At 33.5% G+C, this 22,154-nt stretch overlaps 1 protein-coding gene and 1 non-coding gene across 2 annotated transcripts; both read left to right on the top strand.

Annotated features, from left to right (window-relative positions):
- Positions 1–4,595: 4,595 nt before the first annotated feature.
- Positions 4,596–4,680, top strand: TRNAY-GUA (transfer RNA tyrosine (anticodon GUA)). Its single transcript is given in 2 exon segments — positions 4,596–4,632; positions 4,645–4,680. It is a non-coding gene; the product is annotated as a tRNA-Tyr (tRNA).
- Positions 4,681–13,159: 8,479 nt separating this feature from the next.
- On the top strand, positions 13,160–20,876 carry LOC18431194 (cytochrome P450 71A1). The gene is made up of 2 exons (XM_006841322.4): positions 13,160–14,116; positions 20,101–20,876. Exons 1-2 carry the CDS (start codon positions 13,217–13,219, stop codon positions 20,719–20,721), a joined length of 1,521 nt encoding a protein of 506 aa, XP_006841385.1. The 5' UTR covers positions 13,160–13,216; the 3' UTR covers positions 20,722–20,876.
- The last annotated feature ends 1,278 nt before the right edge of the window (positions 20,877–22,154 follow it).

Below are 22,154 nucleotides of genomic sequence, written 5' to 3' on the forward strand. Positions count from 1 at the left end.
GTAGCATGTATTTTAAACTAATGTCAATAAATCCATTTCTTTAAAATAAAGGTTTGTATCGATGTTCGCAAAAGCGGTCGGGTTACGTTTTGGTCGGTCGGGTTACGTTTTAAGGTTATGTTTTGGTCGGTCGGGTTACGTTTTAATAAATTGTTGGCAAAAATTTATTAAAAATCTAGAAAAACATGAAATTAATTTGTTATGTGTTTTTTTATATTTTCTAATATTTTGGTAAAGATGTTCATAAATTGATTTTTCAAAATCTATTTATTTACTAATTTTTTAACCTCATTTAGATGCGCTTTATTTAATTTACTTTAAACATAATTGTCATATTTTTTTGTTTGTTTTGGTATTTTTTTTATTTTCTTAACAATTATTTGCCCTCATTGAGACCTACCCATCTAGCTCTGGGTTACCTAGAACCGGTTCATGGCCGGGTAACTGGCCCGAGTCGTGTAATCTAACACGGGTTTGTATAACGTACCCATCTTAAACTATATTACTAATTCATATGTTTAAATTTTACAGGAAGATATAGTTCCTGACAACCAGTATCAGAAACCTTAAGATGGCTTGAAAATATATATTAAACATAATTGTGAAATTTATTTATTTTTTCAACTTGTGCAGATTGAGCAGATCTATAAGCACTTGAAAATTTTTAAAATAGATAATATAAATAATTTGTTATAAAATACATTATTTTAAAAACTTGATTTTTTTTTTTTTAATATATTTATGTATCTTGATGTTGAAATAATCAATTGAAATGCTTTTCAAGCATCTTTTGACGGAATTTTTAAGATACACCTTACTTCTACAAGACAGTTGTTGGATTATATAAAATTTATCCTTTAAATAAGTGCACAATCAATACTATGCAATTAAAATAGACAATGTACATTACTACAAGTTTGTTTCCAACATGACATTGCCACGTTCAACGAACTTTTTTCTCATTAAAATAGATCTATTTTGTTTACTAAAATAGAGAAATATATACAATGAGACCATTTATTTTTTATAGAGGTGTTGGGTGTGAAATTGGGTGGTCGAGGATGTATCATTGATTGGGCACAATATCAAAAATAAAACTTCTCGAATATTGGGACATATTTCAATCCATTAGATTTCACATTCAATAGCTGAAAATGATTATGATCTCCTTATACAAAAAGCAAACGAGTCTCAAAATATACAATCCCTTAAAATACACCTGATAAAACCGGTTAATAATTTAACCTATTAATTTTGTTTCCATAAATCATAAAAAATCCTCGTGGCAGTACGACATCAAATGAGGCTGAATTTCATGTTGTATTGCAAGGTCTAAAGCTGGTAAGGGAAAGGGTGGAAGGTGATTTGCTAAATGCCATAAATTGGTGCAAGAAGTGTAGTAAGCTTCCATGGAGACTGCTGCCAATATGAGCGGAGGTAATGGACTTACGTGTGAGTATAACCGTCATATTTTCCATCTCTATCTACATGCCAATTCGACGGCGGATGGTCTTGCCAAATTTGATACAACTTTGGAGGTGCTTGTAGTTCTTGAGGTTTTTAATAAGGAAAAGCATACAATGAGACCATTTTTGTTTGGTATAAGGTGGTCACAATTGTACTTCTTGAGATTTTAAATAAGGAAAAGCATACAATGAGACCATTTTTGTTTGGTACAAGGTAGTCACAATTAATCTTAGCGATTGGATGTGAAATTAGATGGTTGTATTTATTTCGTTGACCAAGCTTAAATTTGAAAAAAAAATTTCTCGAACTATATAACACGCCCAAGCTATCAAATTTGATATTAGATAGTTGTAAATAATTGTGATCTCCTTGTATCAAAAGTAAATAGTAACATTAAAACAAGGGTGTGGTTTGTATAAGGTTGCAACCTTAAACAATCAAATTAGGGTGCATCTCTAAATTTTATTGTAACGTGTACTTTTGATATAGAAAATTCTTAGGATTACCGAAAGACCTATTTTCATATTTAATTATAAAATTTTAAACTCAAAAAATAATTAAAATCAAGTAGATCTATAAACATATAAAAGTCTTGAAAATGGACGGTTTAGATAATGTGTTGTAATATGTACTATTTTTGGCACTCAAAATATTTTTTTTATATATATTCATGCATCTCAATGTCAAGATGATCAATTAAAACGTTTTTCAATATTAAAACACTCTTTTTCAATGAAATTTTGAAATGCATCTTTAATTCTACATTTTAATTCCAAGGTTGCAATCATATGTAAACTTTTTCCTTAAAACAATAAATAATATATAATAGTACAAAGAAAAAAAATATAAAATGACATCGTTTACCTTTGATATAAAGGGTCACATTAATCTTGACTATTGTAAAAAATATAGTAAAACAAGTGGAAGCGTTTCACATTAATTTAGGTTAATTGTGGCAGTGATGATAGGACAAGTTTCGGTATGCAAATTATTTGTCATGCCTCGGAGCTTTCAAAACATTGGATTCCTGTCATATTTTATTTATATTAATGTACAACCCACTGTGGCAAGGCTCTCGGTTTTGTCAGCAACTTATTGAAAAACGAATCCACCAGCCATTACGTGTAGTACAAGGTAGATATTGACACCACACTCCACTGTGCTTATGAAATGAATGGCAATGAATATAAGACAAAAAACAAATATAAAGTTTTGGACACGAGTGTAACTGCTCTCCATATTCAAAACCCACTTTGTCGTCTTACTTGAGGTTACAATCTTAGATAATTCAAATTACGTGTACTTCCAAACTTTTTCATAAGTTTTGTATTTTTGGTGTTAAAAGATTTTTACTAAGGAAAAAGTTTAGAAAAAGCATAGAATGTGACTATTTACTTTTTATATTTAGTGGTCACAATTAATTTTGATCATTGGATGTGAAATTGAATGACTGTATTTTTTCTATTAACGAAACTCAAACTTCAAAAAAACAATTTTAAACTTTGTGACATCCAATTTCACATGGGATGGTTGTAAGCAATTGTGACCACCTTGTTTCAAAGGTAAATGATTTCAATGTATACGATCCCAAAAGTTTACATTAGGGTGAGGCTTAAACGATCAAACTAAAGCGCATCACAAAAATTCACAAAAAGAGATTGTGTCGATGTCCAAATATTCTTAAATCCATCATCTCAACCTCAAGATGTATGGACACGAGAAAAAATAGATTTCAAGTATGAAAATAGTGTATCTTGTAATACATTTTTTGGACCGTCAATTTTCAAGAGTTTCAAGTGTTCATAGATTCGCTTGATTTATACTGTATTTTAGGATTTAAATTTTATAATTGGACATAAAAATAAATCTTCAGGCTATTACATAGATTTTTAGTACTGAAACAACTTTTATACAAACCACAACCGTTTTAGATTAGCTCGAGAATCTATTTTATTTTTAATCATAAAATTTTAAACTCTAAAAAACATTAAAATCAAGTAGATCTATAAAAACATGAAAATCTTTAAAATTGATAATCTAGATAATATGGTGCAAGATGTGTTATTTTTGGAACTTGAACTCTTTTTTCTTTTCAATGTCGAGATGATCAATTAAATGGTTTTTTAATGTCAAAATAACTTTTCCCAATGGTATTTTGAGATACACTTTAATTCTACAATTTAAGTTGTTAACCGTGAATAAATTTGTCCTTTGTTTATTTATTATTTTGTTGATGTTTTGTATAGCTCCTTGGGTTCGTGCATCCTCGTATAAAAGCTCTACATTGGAGAAACGGTAGAGGATTGATTAAGGTGCCTACCTTATATATACAAGTAACGTGTACTTCTTATTAGAAGATGCTGCTTTGATGTCAAAAACTTACGATTGCTGGAAAATTTATGTTAATATTAATTATGAAATTTGGAATTTTAAAAAATTAAAAAATTTTGTAAATAAATTGCCTAGATACCAGATGTATAATTTTAAATATTTAAAAGTATTTTTTTCTTTTTATTCATACATCTTATGTCAAGATGATCAATTGTAAGATTTTCCAACTTCGGAATGTTCTTTTCTTTTGTTATATTTTTTAGTTGGACTTTATTTTTATAAAATAAAATTGCAACCTTATATAAAAATTTTATTCATATAAAAGCCGCTATGTATGTAGTTTTAGGGTTCTAGAATGCTCTTGGTATGGTATTGGGATTAAGTTCCTCAACTTCATAATGTTGTACTCTACCTATGGGAAAATATTACGTTTTATGTTAAAATGACTTTTCTATTTAACTACAATGTTTTGGAAACCATATTATGTCTTATTTGTAAAAAGAGAAGTAGTGGGCTATTTATCTTAGATTAAAAAATGAATTAAAGAAAATCATGTTTAATTATAGGGATATCATCTTTCTTCCTGCTCTAAGAAATAAGGATTAGAAAAAGCCTCTATAGAACATGTGCATGTACGTGTATGAGGACGCAGAGTTGATTAGGGTACACTTGGTGCTTCACATACTTGCATCGGTAAGAGATGCCCACTAAGCCTGCTGCGACTGTGTGTGAATCGAGACCGGGGCTCACATAAATTCTACCACATGGGCATAAGTAAGAGTGGTATAAGGGAATAACCGACCTTAGTTCAGTTGGTAGAGCGGAGAACTGTAGTTTGTAACTGTTATCCTTAGGTCGCTGGTTCGAATCCGGTAGGTTGGATTTTACACATCTATCGTTCCTTTTTATTACCCAAAAGACAAAGTCGTATCTAAAAATAGAGACTAATTTTCCTCCCATTAAGTATTTATTTTTTTACTATTTTTGATAACAGAATATCATGTATTTTCTCTCTAAAACAACAACTCTAGTATTCTAGGTCTTACGATATTTGTGCATTTATGTCGGCAAGATAGTTGAACAATCATATGTTTTTTTAATCCTAAAAACAAACTTGCCTAGAAAACTTAGATGCACACTGATTCATGTCAATTGCTGCAAATGTTTTCTTGTAATAGTTAAACTGTTTGTGCTTGGAAACAGAGAGACTGCAGTTCTTACTTCGCTTCACAACAAAAGTTTTGATATCTTTCCTTGTGTGGCCCTGTTTCATCCTCCATTCTGCAGAAGATAACTAACCTTGAAGCATAAAAAATTATTATGCATTTTATATTTACTTAAGAAAATAGCATCTCAGGATTGAAAAGGTGCTGGAAAAAAATGAGGACTCGGATCGAGGCTCATTGGTTTGGATCTAGAATTGGAGGGGACTGACTATGTTCCTTGATGGAACCAGAAATCGGTCAGGTATTCACTGTACTCTTAAAGAATTGAGCAAGTCTGCCATGGAACTAGAATCCTGATTGGCTAAATAAACATGTTCCCACCGGTTTAAAAATAAAATAATATTAAGTTTGGTACCAAAATTTTGGGACGATGCAATTTTTTATCCCTTGGGAGAATGCTATGGGAACTATTTGGAAAAAAATGGAGTTAAGATGCCGCAAAGAGAAGAGATCACAACAAACTTTCAATGTTTTTTGGTCTCACCGGGTCCACTCCTTTCTTGGTTCGCATGTTTGTTGTCCTAAATGTGTAATATTTCTTACGTTTTCATAAAGGGTGCAGAATCAAAGTAAAGCACGCCTTCAAATAGTGTAAGGAAATGTGGTTTCAATGTTGAAAATCTTTGTCATAGTTTTAAAATATATTTTCATTTTTATTTATAAAAGTTAAAGCTTCAAAAATAGTGTAGATCAAACAGATATATGAAAACTTAAAAATCTTAGAAATTAATGGTCCAAAATGTGCTACAAGATGCACTATTTCCAAAACTTGAAATCTTTTTTTTTTTCTTGTCTAGGAATCTTGATGTCGAGATGATCAATTGGACGATATTTGGACATTGAAACAACCTCTTCTAATGAATTTTTGGATGTGTGCTCTAATTTGATTGTTTAGAGACTTGGCTCTATTTAAACTTTTTCATAAATGGTGGTGATTTGTTTGTAGCTAAAGATGCTAGCTGATAGCGCCACATAAACTATGATGCCCTCCTTTGATCAGAGCCTTTGTATGGCTCTCCCCATAATGAGCTAGCCTGTAGATTTGTTTTTCAGTTTCCTTTTTTAATATATTTTTAATTTTTTAAAAAAATTATTAAAAGGATAAAGTTTATATAGAGCCAAGGCTCTAAACGATCAAATTAGAGCCCACATAAAAAATCATACTAGAAGAGACTGTTTTGATGCCCAAATGTCCTCAAATTGATCATCTTGACATTAAGAAGCATGGACATGAATAAAACATAGATTCAAGTTTTGGAAATATTGCATCTTGTAACACATTTTTTGACCAACTTTCAAGATTTTCAAGTTTTCATAGATCTGCTCAAATTTTTGAAGCTTTAAATTTTATAATTAAATATAAAAATATATTTTAAGGCTATCATAAAGATTTATAGTATTGAAACCACATTTATCGATACTATCTGAAGGTGCTTTACTTTGATTGTTTAGAGCTTTGGCTCTATACCAACCACACCCTTATTAAAAATTATCGATATAGATCAATTATTTAATTTCCTGTAAATATTTTTTTAAAGACTGATCACAATTCACGTGATCATCAATTGAAATAGTTTTAAATTATAAAATTGTTAAAATTTTAATATTATTTACACAAATTTCCCTAATTAAAAAAATGAAACCTGTCAAGTTTATAAATAAACCAACGTGAAGGTGCCAACATTGCCCCAAAGTTGCTCCAATGTTTTTGGTCATACATGTATGTTTTTGTTTTACATCTTAAACATTAAGTAAAAAATTTTATCTAATGTCTTAGATGTAAAACAAAAATTAAGAGCTCTTCTCTTGTTTTTATTTTTCTTACTTCAGTTTATCACTCCAAGTATCATGGCAAAACCTCCTCTCAAATAACCAAAGCCCATTTTAGTTAATTGGAAAATTTATCTAAAGGAAAATCTTTAAAAACATTTATAGGCGAAGGGCTACAGCGTTTCGCCACCGTCACAGACTTGTTATGTCCATGGTAGTTTATTGAACGGACTCGCAATAGACGACGCGTTCTGATTCCATGTAACATTTTGACCGTCACGGACCTATGAATGGTAAAAAACACATGCCGTCTGATTTTTTCGAATGGTGACGAGCCTATGGGCAAAAACACTATCCATTTTTGCCGATAGCCGTTGCGTACTCTTCCTTATCTAAATTTCTAGAAGGGATGAACTATTTAACATTCTACCCTTCTCTTTTATGTGGAATTTCAAAGTACCTATCAAATACACATGATCCTGAGTTGGAATAGTTACCTATGGGTAAAATACTTCTAGTTCATCTCGAATATTTTTGACATATATCCCTCATCTATATATGGGGACTGTATATTATAAGACTATTTATCTTTATTACAAGGGGTTCACAATTATTCCTAGCCATCAGATATCCACCTGGATGGCTTAGTGTGTGTTACGAAGTTCAAGAAATAGACTTTGAGTCTACTCAAAGGCATACTCACAGCTATCCGATTTGAAATCAGATGGAGAAGAGTGTTTATAACCTCCTTGTACTACAAGTAAATAGTATCTCGGTGTAATTGTCCTTTATTTATACCCACCACAAATGACCGTAAATCATATCCTCGTCATTTCATTTTTTGGGTGAATTTATCCTTCATCATTCTTGCTTTTGCCTACCTACATCACTATTATCTCTATTTTCCATTTGAAAGTAGTACCACTTAATCAAGAAAAATGTATCCTTAGTTGTGATCATTGTTTAGAAACCAGCTCGGGAACCTGAATTGGGTGCTTGTTGGGTCCTAGTTGGCCAATCCGACTCGGCCAATATTACCAAAAAGAGAAATATAAAGAGAGAGAAAAAATTGAACAAAGGGTATGGTTTGTATAAGGCTGAGGCCCTTAACAATCAAACTAAAGCTCACCTTCTAGTAACGAAAGATGTTGTTTCAATACCAAAAATCTTTATGATGGCCTAAAATTTATTGTCTATCACTAATTATGAAGTTTAAATCTTAAAAATAGTGTGGATCGAACAGATCTATGAACACTCGAAAACATTGAAAATTGATAGTACAAAAATGTATTACAAGATGCACTATTTCTAAGATGTGAAATCCAATATTTCTGATGTTCATACATCTTGAGGTCTAGATGATCAATCTGAGAATTTTTGGGCATTGAAAAAACCTCTTCAACTAAATTTTTGAGGTACGTCTTAATTTGATTGTTTAGGACCTCACCCTAATATAAATTTTTTCTTTAATAAAAAATAGTAAAAAAAAAAAAGAAAAAAGAAAAGGTAGAATACATAAATCAAGAAATCAAAATCATATCATAGAAAGACACAAATTACGCTTATTTATATTTTCCATTCAAGAAATTGATGTAGTCTTGAATGAGGGCTTAAGCACGATTAATTTGGAACAAGTTTTAAGTGATTCTGCTTAGAATCGAGAGAGAAATCAGATGAATGGCCGATTTGAAGTTTACGGTCGAAGGAACAAAATTGTTTTATGACAAATTCTTTTCAAGATCCGAAATCGATTCAAATGAACTAGTTTTGGATCCAACAATGGGTGTTAAAAAATTAATTTTAAAGGGAAAATAGTATTGGATTAATTATTGATAAGAAATACTCAAATAAAGAACTGAAAACCGAATTTTTTTTAGCTTTTTAGAATAAATATACGGTAGCCCATGACTCGCCCTGGTCCTGGCAAAAATGACCCCGGTTTCCCACCTTGCTCGGTAGGCTCAGAGGATTTCCAGTTGACTCGCCGGTTTTCTAAACAATGACTGATGCACGTCTAATACATGCCTCATCAAATTTTGTCCTTTTGGACATCTCTGTTTTTATCAGAGTACTCTTACACAATAAGAAAAAAAACATAGGCACTATGTAATAAATATGGCTACATGTTTATTGGCATTTCAAAAGTAGCTTTGAGAAGTCTTGTACCCCTATAAAATGCAAATAAAGGGAAATTATCAGTTTAAGGACGAGAGAAGAAGGATTTGACAGTTTATTTATATCTTTTCATTTAATTTTAAAATACCTATAAAAACACCTTGTCTTAAGCTGTAATAGTTCAAAGCAGATAGGGAAGTTATTGTAAATATATTTTAATTTTGATCTAATTAGAAAAAAAAAAAAACCCAATACTTTTTTAAACCTTCATCCACACCATTTTTTTCCACTTTTTATATTATTTTATTACTAAAATATCCTTGGCCTTTATGGTATAGCCAGTGTAGTAATGTTTAGAGGCATCACGGTACTTAAAATATCATAATGAACTTTATATGTATGATTAAGAAAATTATTAGAAAGATATTTTAATTTTCGTTTAATTGATAAAAACCTTCAACTTTCATAAACTTTTTTCACACCCTTTTTTCTCAATTTTGACATTTTTTTTTTACTAAAATAGCTTTCACGGTAGCCGTATTACCGTAATAAATACAGCATTACATTACGTAAAGCACCATAATGATAGACCCTTCACGGTAATATGACTATCGTGAAGAATAATTTGATAAAAAGACTACCAAAACTAAAAAAAAAATATGAACGAAATTTATGAAAGTTGATTATTTTTCCAATTAAATAAAAATTAAAGTATAATTTTTATAATTTTTCTGTGTATTACGATACGTAAAGTGTTATCATTCGAGAGATGTATCACGTTGCTTAAAAAATGGTGAAAAATCCAACAAAAATAAAGATAGAAAGTTAGAAGTATAGCAGTGAATGGCGCGCTAACCTGCACACCCATGTGCCTTCACCTTTTTTTTTGTCTCCTTTCTCACTTCTATTTCCAGCTAAATATATTTCTTGTATTCTCTCTCTTCTGGTCCCCACGCCACTTGCAATTTGTCTCTCTCTCTAAAGCCATCTCTCTTTTGCCTCCCAAGCCACTTAGCACTTGTGGCCCCCCAGTTAAGTCTTCCGTACTCTCTCTCCCTCTTTTTGGAGCAGTTTCCAGAATTAGATCAAGGGATTTACTCTTTGAGATAAAACCCTTTTCAGAGCTTAATTTTGGGGTTGTGCAGGAAGAAGGCGGGGATCCAAATCCTTCCGCTAGATTTTCTCATCCCACAAAACTATTATGGTTTTTTAAGTACCATGTCATCGAGGCACTTTAAATAGCGTGATACATCTAATGTTCATTATGGCATTTTAAGTACAACAAAGGTGAAGGTTATTTTGGTTAAAAAATACGAAAAGTGAAATAAATGATTAGATGAGATTTAGAAAAGTATGAAGTATTTTTGTATTAGCTCAAAATTAAGGTATATTTTTAATAATTTTCTAAATAAATATAAAAATCTTTGTATACTATATATTATTATAGAAAATATGGTCAGATACACTTTTGTAGTAATCTTAATTGTAAGGATGCTAGTTTGAGATTTACAACATCGAACCGGTGCTTTTCTTGAAAAGCACCTCAGAAACTTTTTTCTTTTTCTTTTTTCTTTTTTTATTTTTCCCAAGTTACGCCAATGTTCAAAACTCACAACATCGGATGTGGAAATTGATATTTTAACTTTTTATTTTGTTGGAGACGTAGGTAGTTCGATATTTCAAACCTTGGATAGCTCTCGATATAGTTTGTCCTATATTTCAAATTTCGAACGTCTTGTTATCCTTAATTTTAAAGTAGAACAAATGATCTGGGCTTAAAAACATCGCATTGGAGAATAACGACAAGCAGTTTGGCATGTTGAACTTCAAACTGCTTGTTCTCCCTATCTTCCTGTGAGAACATGCAGTATGAGATTCTAGACCTTGATCCAATACCTACATACTTTCCCCATCATAGTCGGGCAATTGAATCATATTTAGGGCTATCCGACATTTCAAACATCGGACATCTCCAGATATGGCCTCTCCACCAACTTTAGAGCCTTATGAGTGTGATTTTCGAAATTGCCCCTTAAAATACTATTGAAAAGGCATAAACCTGGCAAAAATCTATGAATTATAAAAGGAAAATGTTTTGAAAGGGTGCAGCCCTATTAAAATAAGTAAAGCCTCACCTCAAAACTAATTAAAAAAATTAGTTTTGGCATTGGAAAACCTAAATCGATCATCTCAGTCCATTATGGTTGTGAAAAAAATTTAAGATTTCAAACCCTAAAAATAGTGTATATTGTAACACATTATCTAGACCTTCCATTTCACCCTAAAAATCAGTGTTCACGGATCTACATAATTTATATCATTTGGTGAGCTTCAAATTTTATAGTCAAGGTTAAAAATTGATTTTAGAGCTATCATGGAAAATTTATGATATCTAAAGTGCTTTTCAAAATGAGCTTTTACTTTATTTTCATAGGTCATAGGCCTTATAGAAACTGCTGGCATTATAAAATTGAAATGCATACAAAGAGACCATGACTTTAATAGAAAATGACCAATGAACAGCCGGTTGTATCGATAAAACTATAGGACCACATCAAACCTCTATGTTGTGATGGACTTCATAAAATATTCTTTGTACTAAAATGCAAGAGTGATCATGAGTTGTGACCTCCAATTACCACAACCAAATGGTTGGTTCGTACATTTTTCCATTATTCATACCCTCCATTAAATCGTATCCTTCGTCTATTATTTGAAAAAAAAAGTTATTGTGACCTCCAATTACCAAAAGCAAATGGTTGCTTTGTATATTTTTCAATTATTCATACCCTCGATTAAATCGTATCCTCCATCAATTTCCGTGGGTTCATGTATTATTTGAAGGAAAAAGTGATTGTGACCTCCAATTGCCAAAAGCAAATGGTTTTTTTTTTTTTTTGGTCTACTTTTGCATTATTCCTATCCTCCATTAAATCATATTTCCTTGAATTCATGTATTATTTTAAGTTTATAAATACTTTTTTTTTTGGGTAGTTCCATGGGGATGACAAACCCTACATGTTTTTTGAAATTGTTAGTGGTTTTTTAATATGTTGGGTGAGAATGGAAGCTTAGACATTAACTAGAGCACAAGTGGTACTACTACCTCGACCCCGACCCCAACCCCAACCCCAACCCCAACCCCAAACCCAAACCCCATTCTCAAGTCCATAAATATTGTCATGCATAATTGTCAATATAGTATTTGAAATTGTAGGGTTCTCAAGAACCCCTTAGCTTGCAGAACCAGGAATCCCCAATAACGGGATCCCACTTAAGATCGTGTGCTCAATTGATAAAATGCGAAGTAGATGAATACACCTATAAATCGAGTGCGAGAAATAAAGCAAATATAAAAAGCATTCCACAACAATACATAATTTGTGTGGTTCACCCCGTAGGGCTACATCCACGGCCTCGACAACTAGAAATCCACTATCACAATGAATATTACAGTTTTAGGTTACAAGAGATAATATCTATCTCTAAACATTGGTAAAAGACTATCACCGATCTTCCCTTCTAAACTCGCTCTTCTGACCGAGCAACACCGTCGATCAACATCATCTTTCCTACCGCAATACCGTAACTGGAAAGATAACCTCAAGAGCAACGTAGAGATTTTTTCTTTCTAGAAGTAGAAGTTAACCAATCCAAAACTCATGGGAAACCGCCTCTCTGTCAGAAGCAGTATCTCTATCTCTTGGAGACAAGAGTAATGATCCTATGAGATATTGCTTCTGAGAGTAATGATCCATAAGAGTAATGATCCCATAACCCCTAAATGGGTGACCCTCAAAGGATGTGTATTATGTCATTATTCATTCTCTTATAAAGATATCACTTTCTTACTTCTCAAAAAAATTAATTTTTTATTTTCCATAAGAGTAATGATCCTATGAGACCTTCTTACATTTATGTATGTAGAACTCCAAAAGATCATAATTAAATTTGACACAGATCTCTAAACAAGTCAAATCCCGCACTCATGTGATAACTTTTCTAGAAATATGTATTGAATTTAATAGTGATCCTTTAGGGTCCTATACACATAAGTGTGGGAGGGACTCATTGGATCATTACTCCTTCCACAATGCCGTAATCTTTAGAAAAAAATATGGGTGCGGAATTTAGCTATCACCAAACCCAACATAAATCCATTGTGAATTTCTAGTTTATAGCCTCCAAAAATATCTCACTCTCTCTTGAAGAGCACATATATAATGGCCGGTCCCAATTCGAAAGCGCAACCTATTCTCTGATCTTGAGGCCTCAATAGAGCGAACCCAACCCTTTCTGCACAAAACATGGCTGACCAACAAACAGCTGCAATACTCTACACCTTCCTTCTCTGTTTACTCTCTCTGCACTTATTTTGGGTGTGGAAGAGGTCAGGCACCAAAAAGAAGGTGCCTCCGGGTCCTTCAGGGCTCCCCATAATCGGCAACCTCCACCAACTCGGCTCGATGCCGCATCTCACTCTAGCCCGGCTAGCTGAAACCTATGGACCCCTCATCCACCTGAAAATGGGCCAAGTCCCCACCCTGGTTGTCTCCTCCGCAAAGATGGCAGAGGAAATCATGAAAACTCATGACCTCACCTTCTGCAGTAGGCCGGCTCTTCTCTCCCCTCGACACCTCCACTATGAATGCTCTGGTATAGTTTTCGCCCCCTACGGGCCCTATTGGAGGAACGTTCGCAGGATATGTGTTCAAGAGCTCCTCAGAGCGAAACGGGTGGAGCTGGAATCATTTCGCATAGTGAGAGAAGCTGAAGTGGGGCACATGATTGACACTATCACCTCAAGTTCGAAGGCCGGAAAGCTAGTGAATTTGAGTGAGATGTTCCTTTCTTTCTCTAGCAATGTCATTTGCGGAGTGGCTTATGGGAAGAGATATTGGGAAGATGGCTCTGAATTGAGTGAGATGATGGCACAAACAGATCGTTTGTTTGGTGGGTTCTTTGTGGGGGATTTCTTCCCATATTTGGATTGGGTGAAATATGTTACTGGTTTGAAACGCAGGCTTGACAAGTGCTTTACAATCAGGGATGCGTTCCTTGAGAAAGTGATTGACGATCATCTTCTTCCTTCTCGTGGGGAGATCAAGGATGATCAAAAAGACCTGGTAGATGTTTTATTGCAGCTTCAAAAAGATGGCGCCCTTGAATTCCCTCTTACAAGAGACAACATCAAAGCAGTTGTCATGGTAATCACTATTTTATCTTATTTTTATGAGAGTTACAAATGGGGAAGGATGGGTGAAACCATCGCCTCACCTGACAAGGTACGGTGTTCGGCCCAGATCCGACCCAACCTTGGTTAACTTGACCCTGTTAGGTCCTTGACCCAAACTCATACGGAACTGAACTGATGGTGAGGACTATACTTTTGGACCCCCCAAACTTTAACGGCCGGGTCCAGTGGCTAGACCATGATTATTAGGAGCCCTCTTCGAGGGCATGGTTTTGGCTCCGGAATTTAGATCCTGCACTCCGAAGCTAGGATCTCGGCCGAAACTCTTTTTTTTTTAAGGGAGCTCGCGCCCTTTCTGTGGAATCTGGATTCCTTAATAGTAACGATCTTGATCCCACCTTATATCAGTGCTCGATCCAAATACTTGTGGATCCTGATCCCTATCATGTTCGGATTGCGATCATCAATTCAAGGATCTCGATCCTTTTATTTATGGATCTCTATCTTTATTGGGATCTTGATACCTATATTTGTGGATCTCCATACTCATCGTGTATTAATCCCAAACATCAAGATATAAATTATCTATATTGTTGCCAGAGATGTAAAATGTATAAATCACATTAAGAAATAAAATAATTAAAATATTTAACACAATAGGAAGAGAGAATCTCATTCGTCGTGTTATGTGATCTAGTTTCTATGAGCATTGGGACTGCTGCGATCCTTTATATTTATGGGTCGAGGACCCCAACTTATGTGGATTGCGGTCCTTGTGTATTTGGGGTTTGAGATCCCATGAGAAGTGGGTATGGCAGTCTTTGTGAGATTGGATCTCGCTTCCATGAGCATTGGGAATGAGATCCTTCATATATAGGATCGAGCTCTGGGATAGATATGCTTTACATAGCGTGTGCTCTCCCTAAATGCTTGGAGCTTCTATCACACTTCGATCCACTGTTCCCGCTCTTGATCTTGGAGCCGTCCCTGTTCCCGGTCTTGTAGGTCTTCCCACTTGGGTTAGACCACAACTTAGATTTAGGTGGACCAGTAGCCCTATACCTATGCCATGTACAATTTGAATTCTATGATGGGCGATGTTTTTAAATTTGGCTCAGGCCTCAGACTCATCTCTAACCCGAGCTGAGTAATTCGGCGGAGTCTGAGTGGACTCAAGTGGGTTTGAGTGGACTCAAGCAAGTAGCATATAAGACAAAATGGTTAAAAACAAATAAAAAATATACATAATTTGCTAAAAAAAATTTAAATAATAAAAATAAAATAAGTATTAGAACTCATTAGAAATCCATAAAAGTCCAACACAGTATATAAAAATTGGATTATTGGAATTATGATTTATATATTGAAATATTAAGAAAATAAAAAAAATAACGAGAAAAAACTTCTCAAATCATCAAAAAAAGTATATAAATGATATAAAAATATAATTTTAAATCATGTATACTTTTATATCATTTAATTAATTTTTTAACAAAAATAGGTATTTTTAATCCTTTTAAATGTGAACAAAGTTGTCCCCTGGAACGGTTAGAATATTATTGAAAACATTATTCGTTGTTTGGTCATTCTTTGCTAATGGCGGGAGTGTAGTACATGCTTTTGTTTTTTTCTATGTGGTGAGAGGGCCTTTGGAATTGAACTTACCATGGGAAATCGTCAAGCACTAACTAATTAAGGCTCGACTCTGGCTTTTTTTTAGAGTAAGTGGGGAGTGGGCACTTGCCTTTTATACGAATTGGGTCGAGCACTAACTAATTAGGGCTCGACTCTATCTTTTATTGAAGAGTCGGTGGGCAGTGGGCCCTTGTTTTTTATAAGAATTGAAGAGTCAGTGGGCAGTGGGCCCTTGTTTTTTATAGGAATTGAGTCGGATGTAGTGTTATAAATTGTCAGGCGCTAACCAATTAAGTTTCGATATTTTTTATTTTTTATTTTTTTAAGTAATTCAGTAGAAAAGACAAGCTTCCATTCATATTTTCAAACAGATTAGGAATTAGCTTTTTGAAAGTGTTAGTACCATAGTGTTAGTGATGGGAAGCTTTTTAAAAGTGTTAGTACCATAGTGTTAGTGATGGGAATGGAAAGTAGATTAACAATTTGCTTTTTGAAAATGTAAATGATGGGAATGGAAACTACAATGTGGTGACTAGAGTGTCCACTACTCTAGCCCCTTCCCATTAAGCATGGCTTTTTTTTTTTTTCTGATAGATCAGTAAAGAATATATGCCCCTACCTATTTTTAAAAATAATTAACGGTTTTCGAATGCATCGGGAGAATGAAAACTTAGACAGATAGTTGAAGTTCAAGTAGTAACACCACGACAACCTCAACCTCATTGATTAAGCCCTGGCTCTTTCCCTAGGCTAACTACATACTTGAATAGTGTGACTGATCGAGCATCATCAGCTGTTCATTGTTGACAATGGACGGCTAATGTTAATTCAAAATACTGCAATATACTATAAGCAGCATGATATACTATTTCTAAATGAATGCGATTTGAACATGGCACGCCTTATTTCCGTTATGTCATATTAGGAGGAGCACTTGTGGATTTTGCTATTCTACCCAGGGTTTAAAAGCACGGTTCGGTTACCCGGAGCCCTCCAGAAAACTGGTCTTGATCGGTTCGGATCGATGATCTGGCCTAATAAAACAGCAAATAAAAATAAAAAATTAAAAAGTATTAAAAAATAAAGTGGGACCAAGCCAAAACCGGCCGGTTAATAAGGGAAACCAGCCGGTTCCCAAATTTAGTGGGACCTAGATTTGCTTGCCTGATTCTCAATCCATGTCAACTAATTCCGATATGGATTACCAACTTTGAAAACCTTGATTTTATCAAAAGAAATACTTTTCTTCTAAATTACTATTCCAAAACATGAGTTTTTCGAAACACTAATCCAATTTAACATTAAGAAGCTCATGTAATCTATAACTTTAGGGGTGAGGTTTGCATAAGGTTGCAACCTTAAATAATCAAAGTAAGGTGCATATGCAAACTTTTTATAAGATGCAATTTTTGTGTTAAAAACTTTTAGAATGACGCAATAATATAATTTGTCCCTACTTATAAAATCTGAAACTCCAAAAATAGTTCAAATCAAGCAAATTTATTAATAGATGAAGATCTTCAAATAGAATGTTCAAATAATATGCTACAAGATGTTCTACTATATTTGGGAGTTGAAAATGTTTTTTTTTTCCTACATCCATATATCTTGATGTGGAGATGATTAAGTAGATGGTTTGTCAATATCAAAATAGCCTTTTCTAATGCACTATTGAGGTGTTCATTAATTCTACAATTTAAGTAGTCAAACTTATTATAACTTTTTCCACACTCGAGTTCAAATGTGTACTGTTTGTAAGCAAAAAATATGTTAAGGGTGTGGTTTGCATAAAGTTGCAACCTTAAACCATCTAATTAAGGTGTATCTCCAAATTTTTTCATAAGATACAATTTGGTATAAAAAGTTCTTAGGATGGTGCGATAATCTATTTCTATATCTAATTATAATATTTTAGACACCAAAAATAGTTCAAATCAAGCAAATCTATAAACTCATTAAAATTTTGAATATGAACAATCCAAATAACGTGTTGTAAGATTGACTTTTTTTAAGCTTTAAAATATCTTTTTTTCTCCATATATATACATCTCCAATATCAAGATAATCAATTAAAAGTTTTTCTAACATTAAGACTACAAAGGATTTGAGAGGTGCACCTTAATTCTACGTTAACATATAAAAAACTTTGCTTGAGGTTTTTGACGTTGTAAACCCACTGTTGGTGGTGGCAACTTTATATCAAAAAAAACAACAAAGGGTGGTGGCAACTTTATATCACATTTTTTTATAAATAAGGGATTGTTTATAGAATGATCATTTATCTTTTCTACATTGATATTATAATCATTATTGTCTTTTAAACCCCTTAAATTTCAAAATGAGTGAATGTAAGAATGTCATTAAATAAATACAATTTTTTTTTTTTTAAAAAAATAAATATCTACCTTCGTTACTCACTCTAAACCATCTAATTTAACATCTAACGTGTGAGAATAATTAAGACCTCCGGGTTCAATATACAAGATATAAATGGTCTCTTTAGAGACAGTCCATTTAAAGATGGAGCGAAAGGCAAAATTGGGAAGTGCATCTAAGGGTTCAAAAACTCGGGCCGTACCTAAACGGCCGAGATATTAGGACTTGTACCTTATAATCCGAGCACTTGGTACTTGGGTTGTAACTCATAACTGGTCCATTAATTGGCAATTTGGGTGGGCCGTACCTGTATGCTCGTTTTTATTTTATTTTCTAGTTTTATCACATTTGATTTTGGGGGAATCCTACCGGTTTTTTTTACATTATGTTTATTGTTTTTAACTATGGGATTGTTGGATAGCTTGGAGGTCAATTAGGGGTCTGTCGATGCTTCAAATTTCAAACTCTCCTAAAGTCTTAGTTGTTAAATGTCCCAAATATCAGGAAATTTATATAGTAATCGTCATCTCTTGTTTTGGGTCGGTCCGATGTTCAAAATATAGGGTTGAGGACTGACCCCTTAGTCTTTTTTTTTATTTTTTATTTAAAGATGGTCCAATGCTAAAAATATTGGACAACCTCTTTAAAGTAACTGGTCCAATATTTGGGACATTGAACCCTCTTCTAGAAGAAAAGAAAGTGGCTAAGTTGTCAGTTCGATATTTTGAACTCAAACAAGGGTTGAGGAGCAGAGGTCTTTTAATGTTTGAGACATCAAACTGTGCAACTTTAGGGCAATCTAATGTTTAAAATATCAAACCGACTGCATATTGACCCCCAATGTATTAAATATCCCTACAGTAAAAAATATAAAAATATGAAGAATAAAAAACTGGCCCCACATTTACAACATTGGACTTGGGGAAATACAGGAATAGAAAAAAGGCAAAAGGATAGGGCTTCTATATAAAATTGGGGAAAATATGTGGAATATTATAATCTTTCATTTATTTTTTCGTTTTCCTATAAATTTTCTTGCTTAAAAGCCATGCAAATAAAAGAATACATATAACCTCAAAGTTACCTACATAACATAGGATGACTACCATTCCAATGGTATACTTAAAATATAACATTTCTATATAGGGTAAGGTTTGTAGATACGGTAAGGTTTGTATAAAGTGCCCACCTTATAATATATAGAAGTAAAACACACCTCTAAATTTGGTAGTTTAGGTGTCAGAAACCTTTTGATGGCTTGAAAATGAAATATTAAATTCTAAAAATGATGCAGTTAAAGTTGGTTTATAAATAATTAAAAATCTTGAAAATAAATTTTTTAAATAACTTTTTGCAAGATTCACTATATTTAGGACTTAAATTTTTTTTTTTTTTTCTTTATAAATCTACACATCTTGAGGTGGAGATGATCAATTGGAAGGTTTTTCAACTTCGGAATGCTCTTTTCTACTGGATTTTTGACGTGCAACCTTACGGCATTTTTTGGTTCGTGTGAAAATATTTTTTAAAAACATTTTCTTATGAAAAATTCTCTCATGTGGTTAAATATGATAATATTTTTATACCAATTAGCCTTAGTGCATCTTTTCACACCAATTGGCGAACTAATTGATGTAAAAATATTCCTTAATCCGGACAACTTTATATGAAGGACCTTGTGCACTAACCTCTTATTTAATAAAGGCCTATTTTCGGGCCATTTTATTATGACCGTATTAAAAACCGATCCATATGTAAATTTCCCATTTTTTTTTTTCTGTGATTTTTTAAATTTTAAATTATTAATTCAATTTCTGGTCCAATTCTGACAAGATAACCTATATAAACCACTACGATGCGGGGCTATCGACCCCACAGACCCATGTTTAAAACAGGCATATATGCATACTGTTTCTTAGTAATCAGTCGTTGTGATTTAAGTATTAAGGATTCCTATGATTGACAATGAAATGGAAATATTTGCAGGATATGTTTGGAGCAGGGATAGATACGACTTCTGCAATACTAGAATGGGGAATGTCAGAGCTCGTGAAGAATCCCAGAGTGATGCAAAAAGCCCAAGAAGAAGTAAGAAGGATCGTCAAAAGCAATCATATCAACAAAATAAAGGAAACCGATTTGCACCAGTTCCAGTATCTGAAAGCAGTGGTGAAAGAGATTATGCGCCTGCACCCTCCAGGTCCATTGCTGGTTCCTCGTGAATCAATGGAGGATTGTGAAATTGAGGGCTATCATATTCCAGCAAAAACTAGGGTTTTAATTAACGCTTGGGCAATCGGCAGACACCCAGATTCTTGGGAAGACCCCGAAGAGTTTAAGCCTGAGAGGTTCATGGATAGTAGCATTGATTACAGGGGCCAAGATTTCCAACTAATTCCCTTCGGTGCAGGCCGGAGGGTTTGCCCAGGGCTCTCATTTGGAGTGACTGTCTTAGAGCTCACATTGGCGAATCTCTTGCTCCATTTTGAGTGGGGACTGCCGGATGGGTTGAACCCAAATGATCTGGACATGGCTGAGGCTTTTGGGCTCGTTGTGCATCGAAAATCTCATCTGCTTTTGGAAGCAACTCCTCTCAGTGCTTTCTAGCTTTGCCTTTGGCAATTGTCTTAATTAACAATAAATCCTTGTTAACTATTAAGAAACTGTTTCGATGGAAATATGTAATTTGAATCTCTCTAGATGGCATTCTCAGCCATTTGTAGAGAAGGTTTCATTAACAATGAGATTCCTTCCTGTTTAAACGAGGCAGAGAATTGTCTTCAGAAGTAAAACCATTTTGGGTTGATGCCCATGGTTCAAATGTGTTGAAGTGTCCATGGTACAAAACCATGGGTTACTAATGCGTTGAAGTTGCAGTAAAAGAAATAGAGACGAGAGGAGAAGAGAGAGAAATAGATCAATACAACATATATGTGGTTCGGTAATGGTGTTTAAATTTACGGAGGGTAAACCAGTATCATTCATACGGATTACTTCAGTTTATCAGAGATTTATAAAATTACAATTATAATATTTTAAAAAACAAATCTCATACAATTGTAATCCCACAAAATGGAAAACTCAATATAAGAAACTTAATATCTTGTAATACACAAGATATGAAACCCAACATCTGGTTTCTATAATTGTCAACAATCCCCCTCAAGTTGGTGCGTAGATATCAATAGAGCCTAACTTGGACAATATCTGATGGAACTTTGTCTTGCAATAGCTTTGGTAAATATGTCTACTAGTTGGTCTTCACTTTGAACATAAAGAGTGCTAATAATTTTTTATTGAAGTTTTTCTCTTACAAAGTGACAATCAACTTCTATGTGCTTGATTCTTTCATGATAAACTAAATTGAAGGCTATATGCATAGCTGCTTGATCATCTCCATTGGATTGACCGTTGTGAACCCTATATTTCGAAGTAGGTATTTTAGCCATATCAATTCACTTCTAGTTGAAGCCATAGTTATATATTCGACATCTGCACTAGATCAAGCAACTACATTTTGTTTCTTGCTTTTTCAAGTAATTAAGTTTCCTTCGACCAGTATACAATAGCCGGTAGTTGACCTCCTATCAATTGGATTATCTACCCAGTCAGCATCAGAATAACCCATAATATTAGTGTGACCATTCAGTTTGAACCAAACACCTATGTCGGGTGACGACTTAAGATATAGGAGAGTCCTATTGACAACTTCCATATGACATGATCTCGGAGCATGCATAAATTGGCTTACAAGACTAATATACATACATTATAATTTGTTGTATCACAGTCAAATAAATCAATCCCCCAACAAGTCCACATCTTCAAGAGGTTTTTCATTTGTTGAATTGAACTTGTAATTATTATCAATAGGAGTGTCCCAGTTTTCCAGTTACTTTCAACAATCTAATACATATTTCTTTTAAGAAATGAAGAGTCAATTTTCTTAACGTGTTACTTCAATGCCTAGAAAATGCTTTAGTTAACCAAGATCCTTAATGTCAAATTTCTTGTGAGGATAATTTTTAAGCTTCATAATG

The sequence above is a fragment of the Amborella trichopoda genome, chromosome 6 (genome assembly GCF_054954075.1).
Source record: "Amborella trichopoda isolate Santa Cruz 75 chromosome 6, AtrichopodaSantaCruz75HAP2 v2.0, whole genome shotgun sequence".
Taxonomy (NCBI): Eukaryota; Viridiplantae; Streptophyta; class Magnoliopsida; order Amborellales; family Amborellaceae; genus Amborella; species Amborella trichopoda.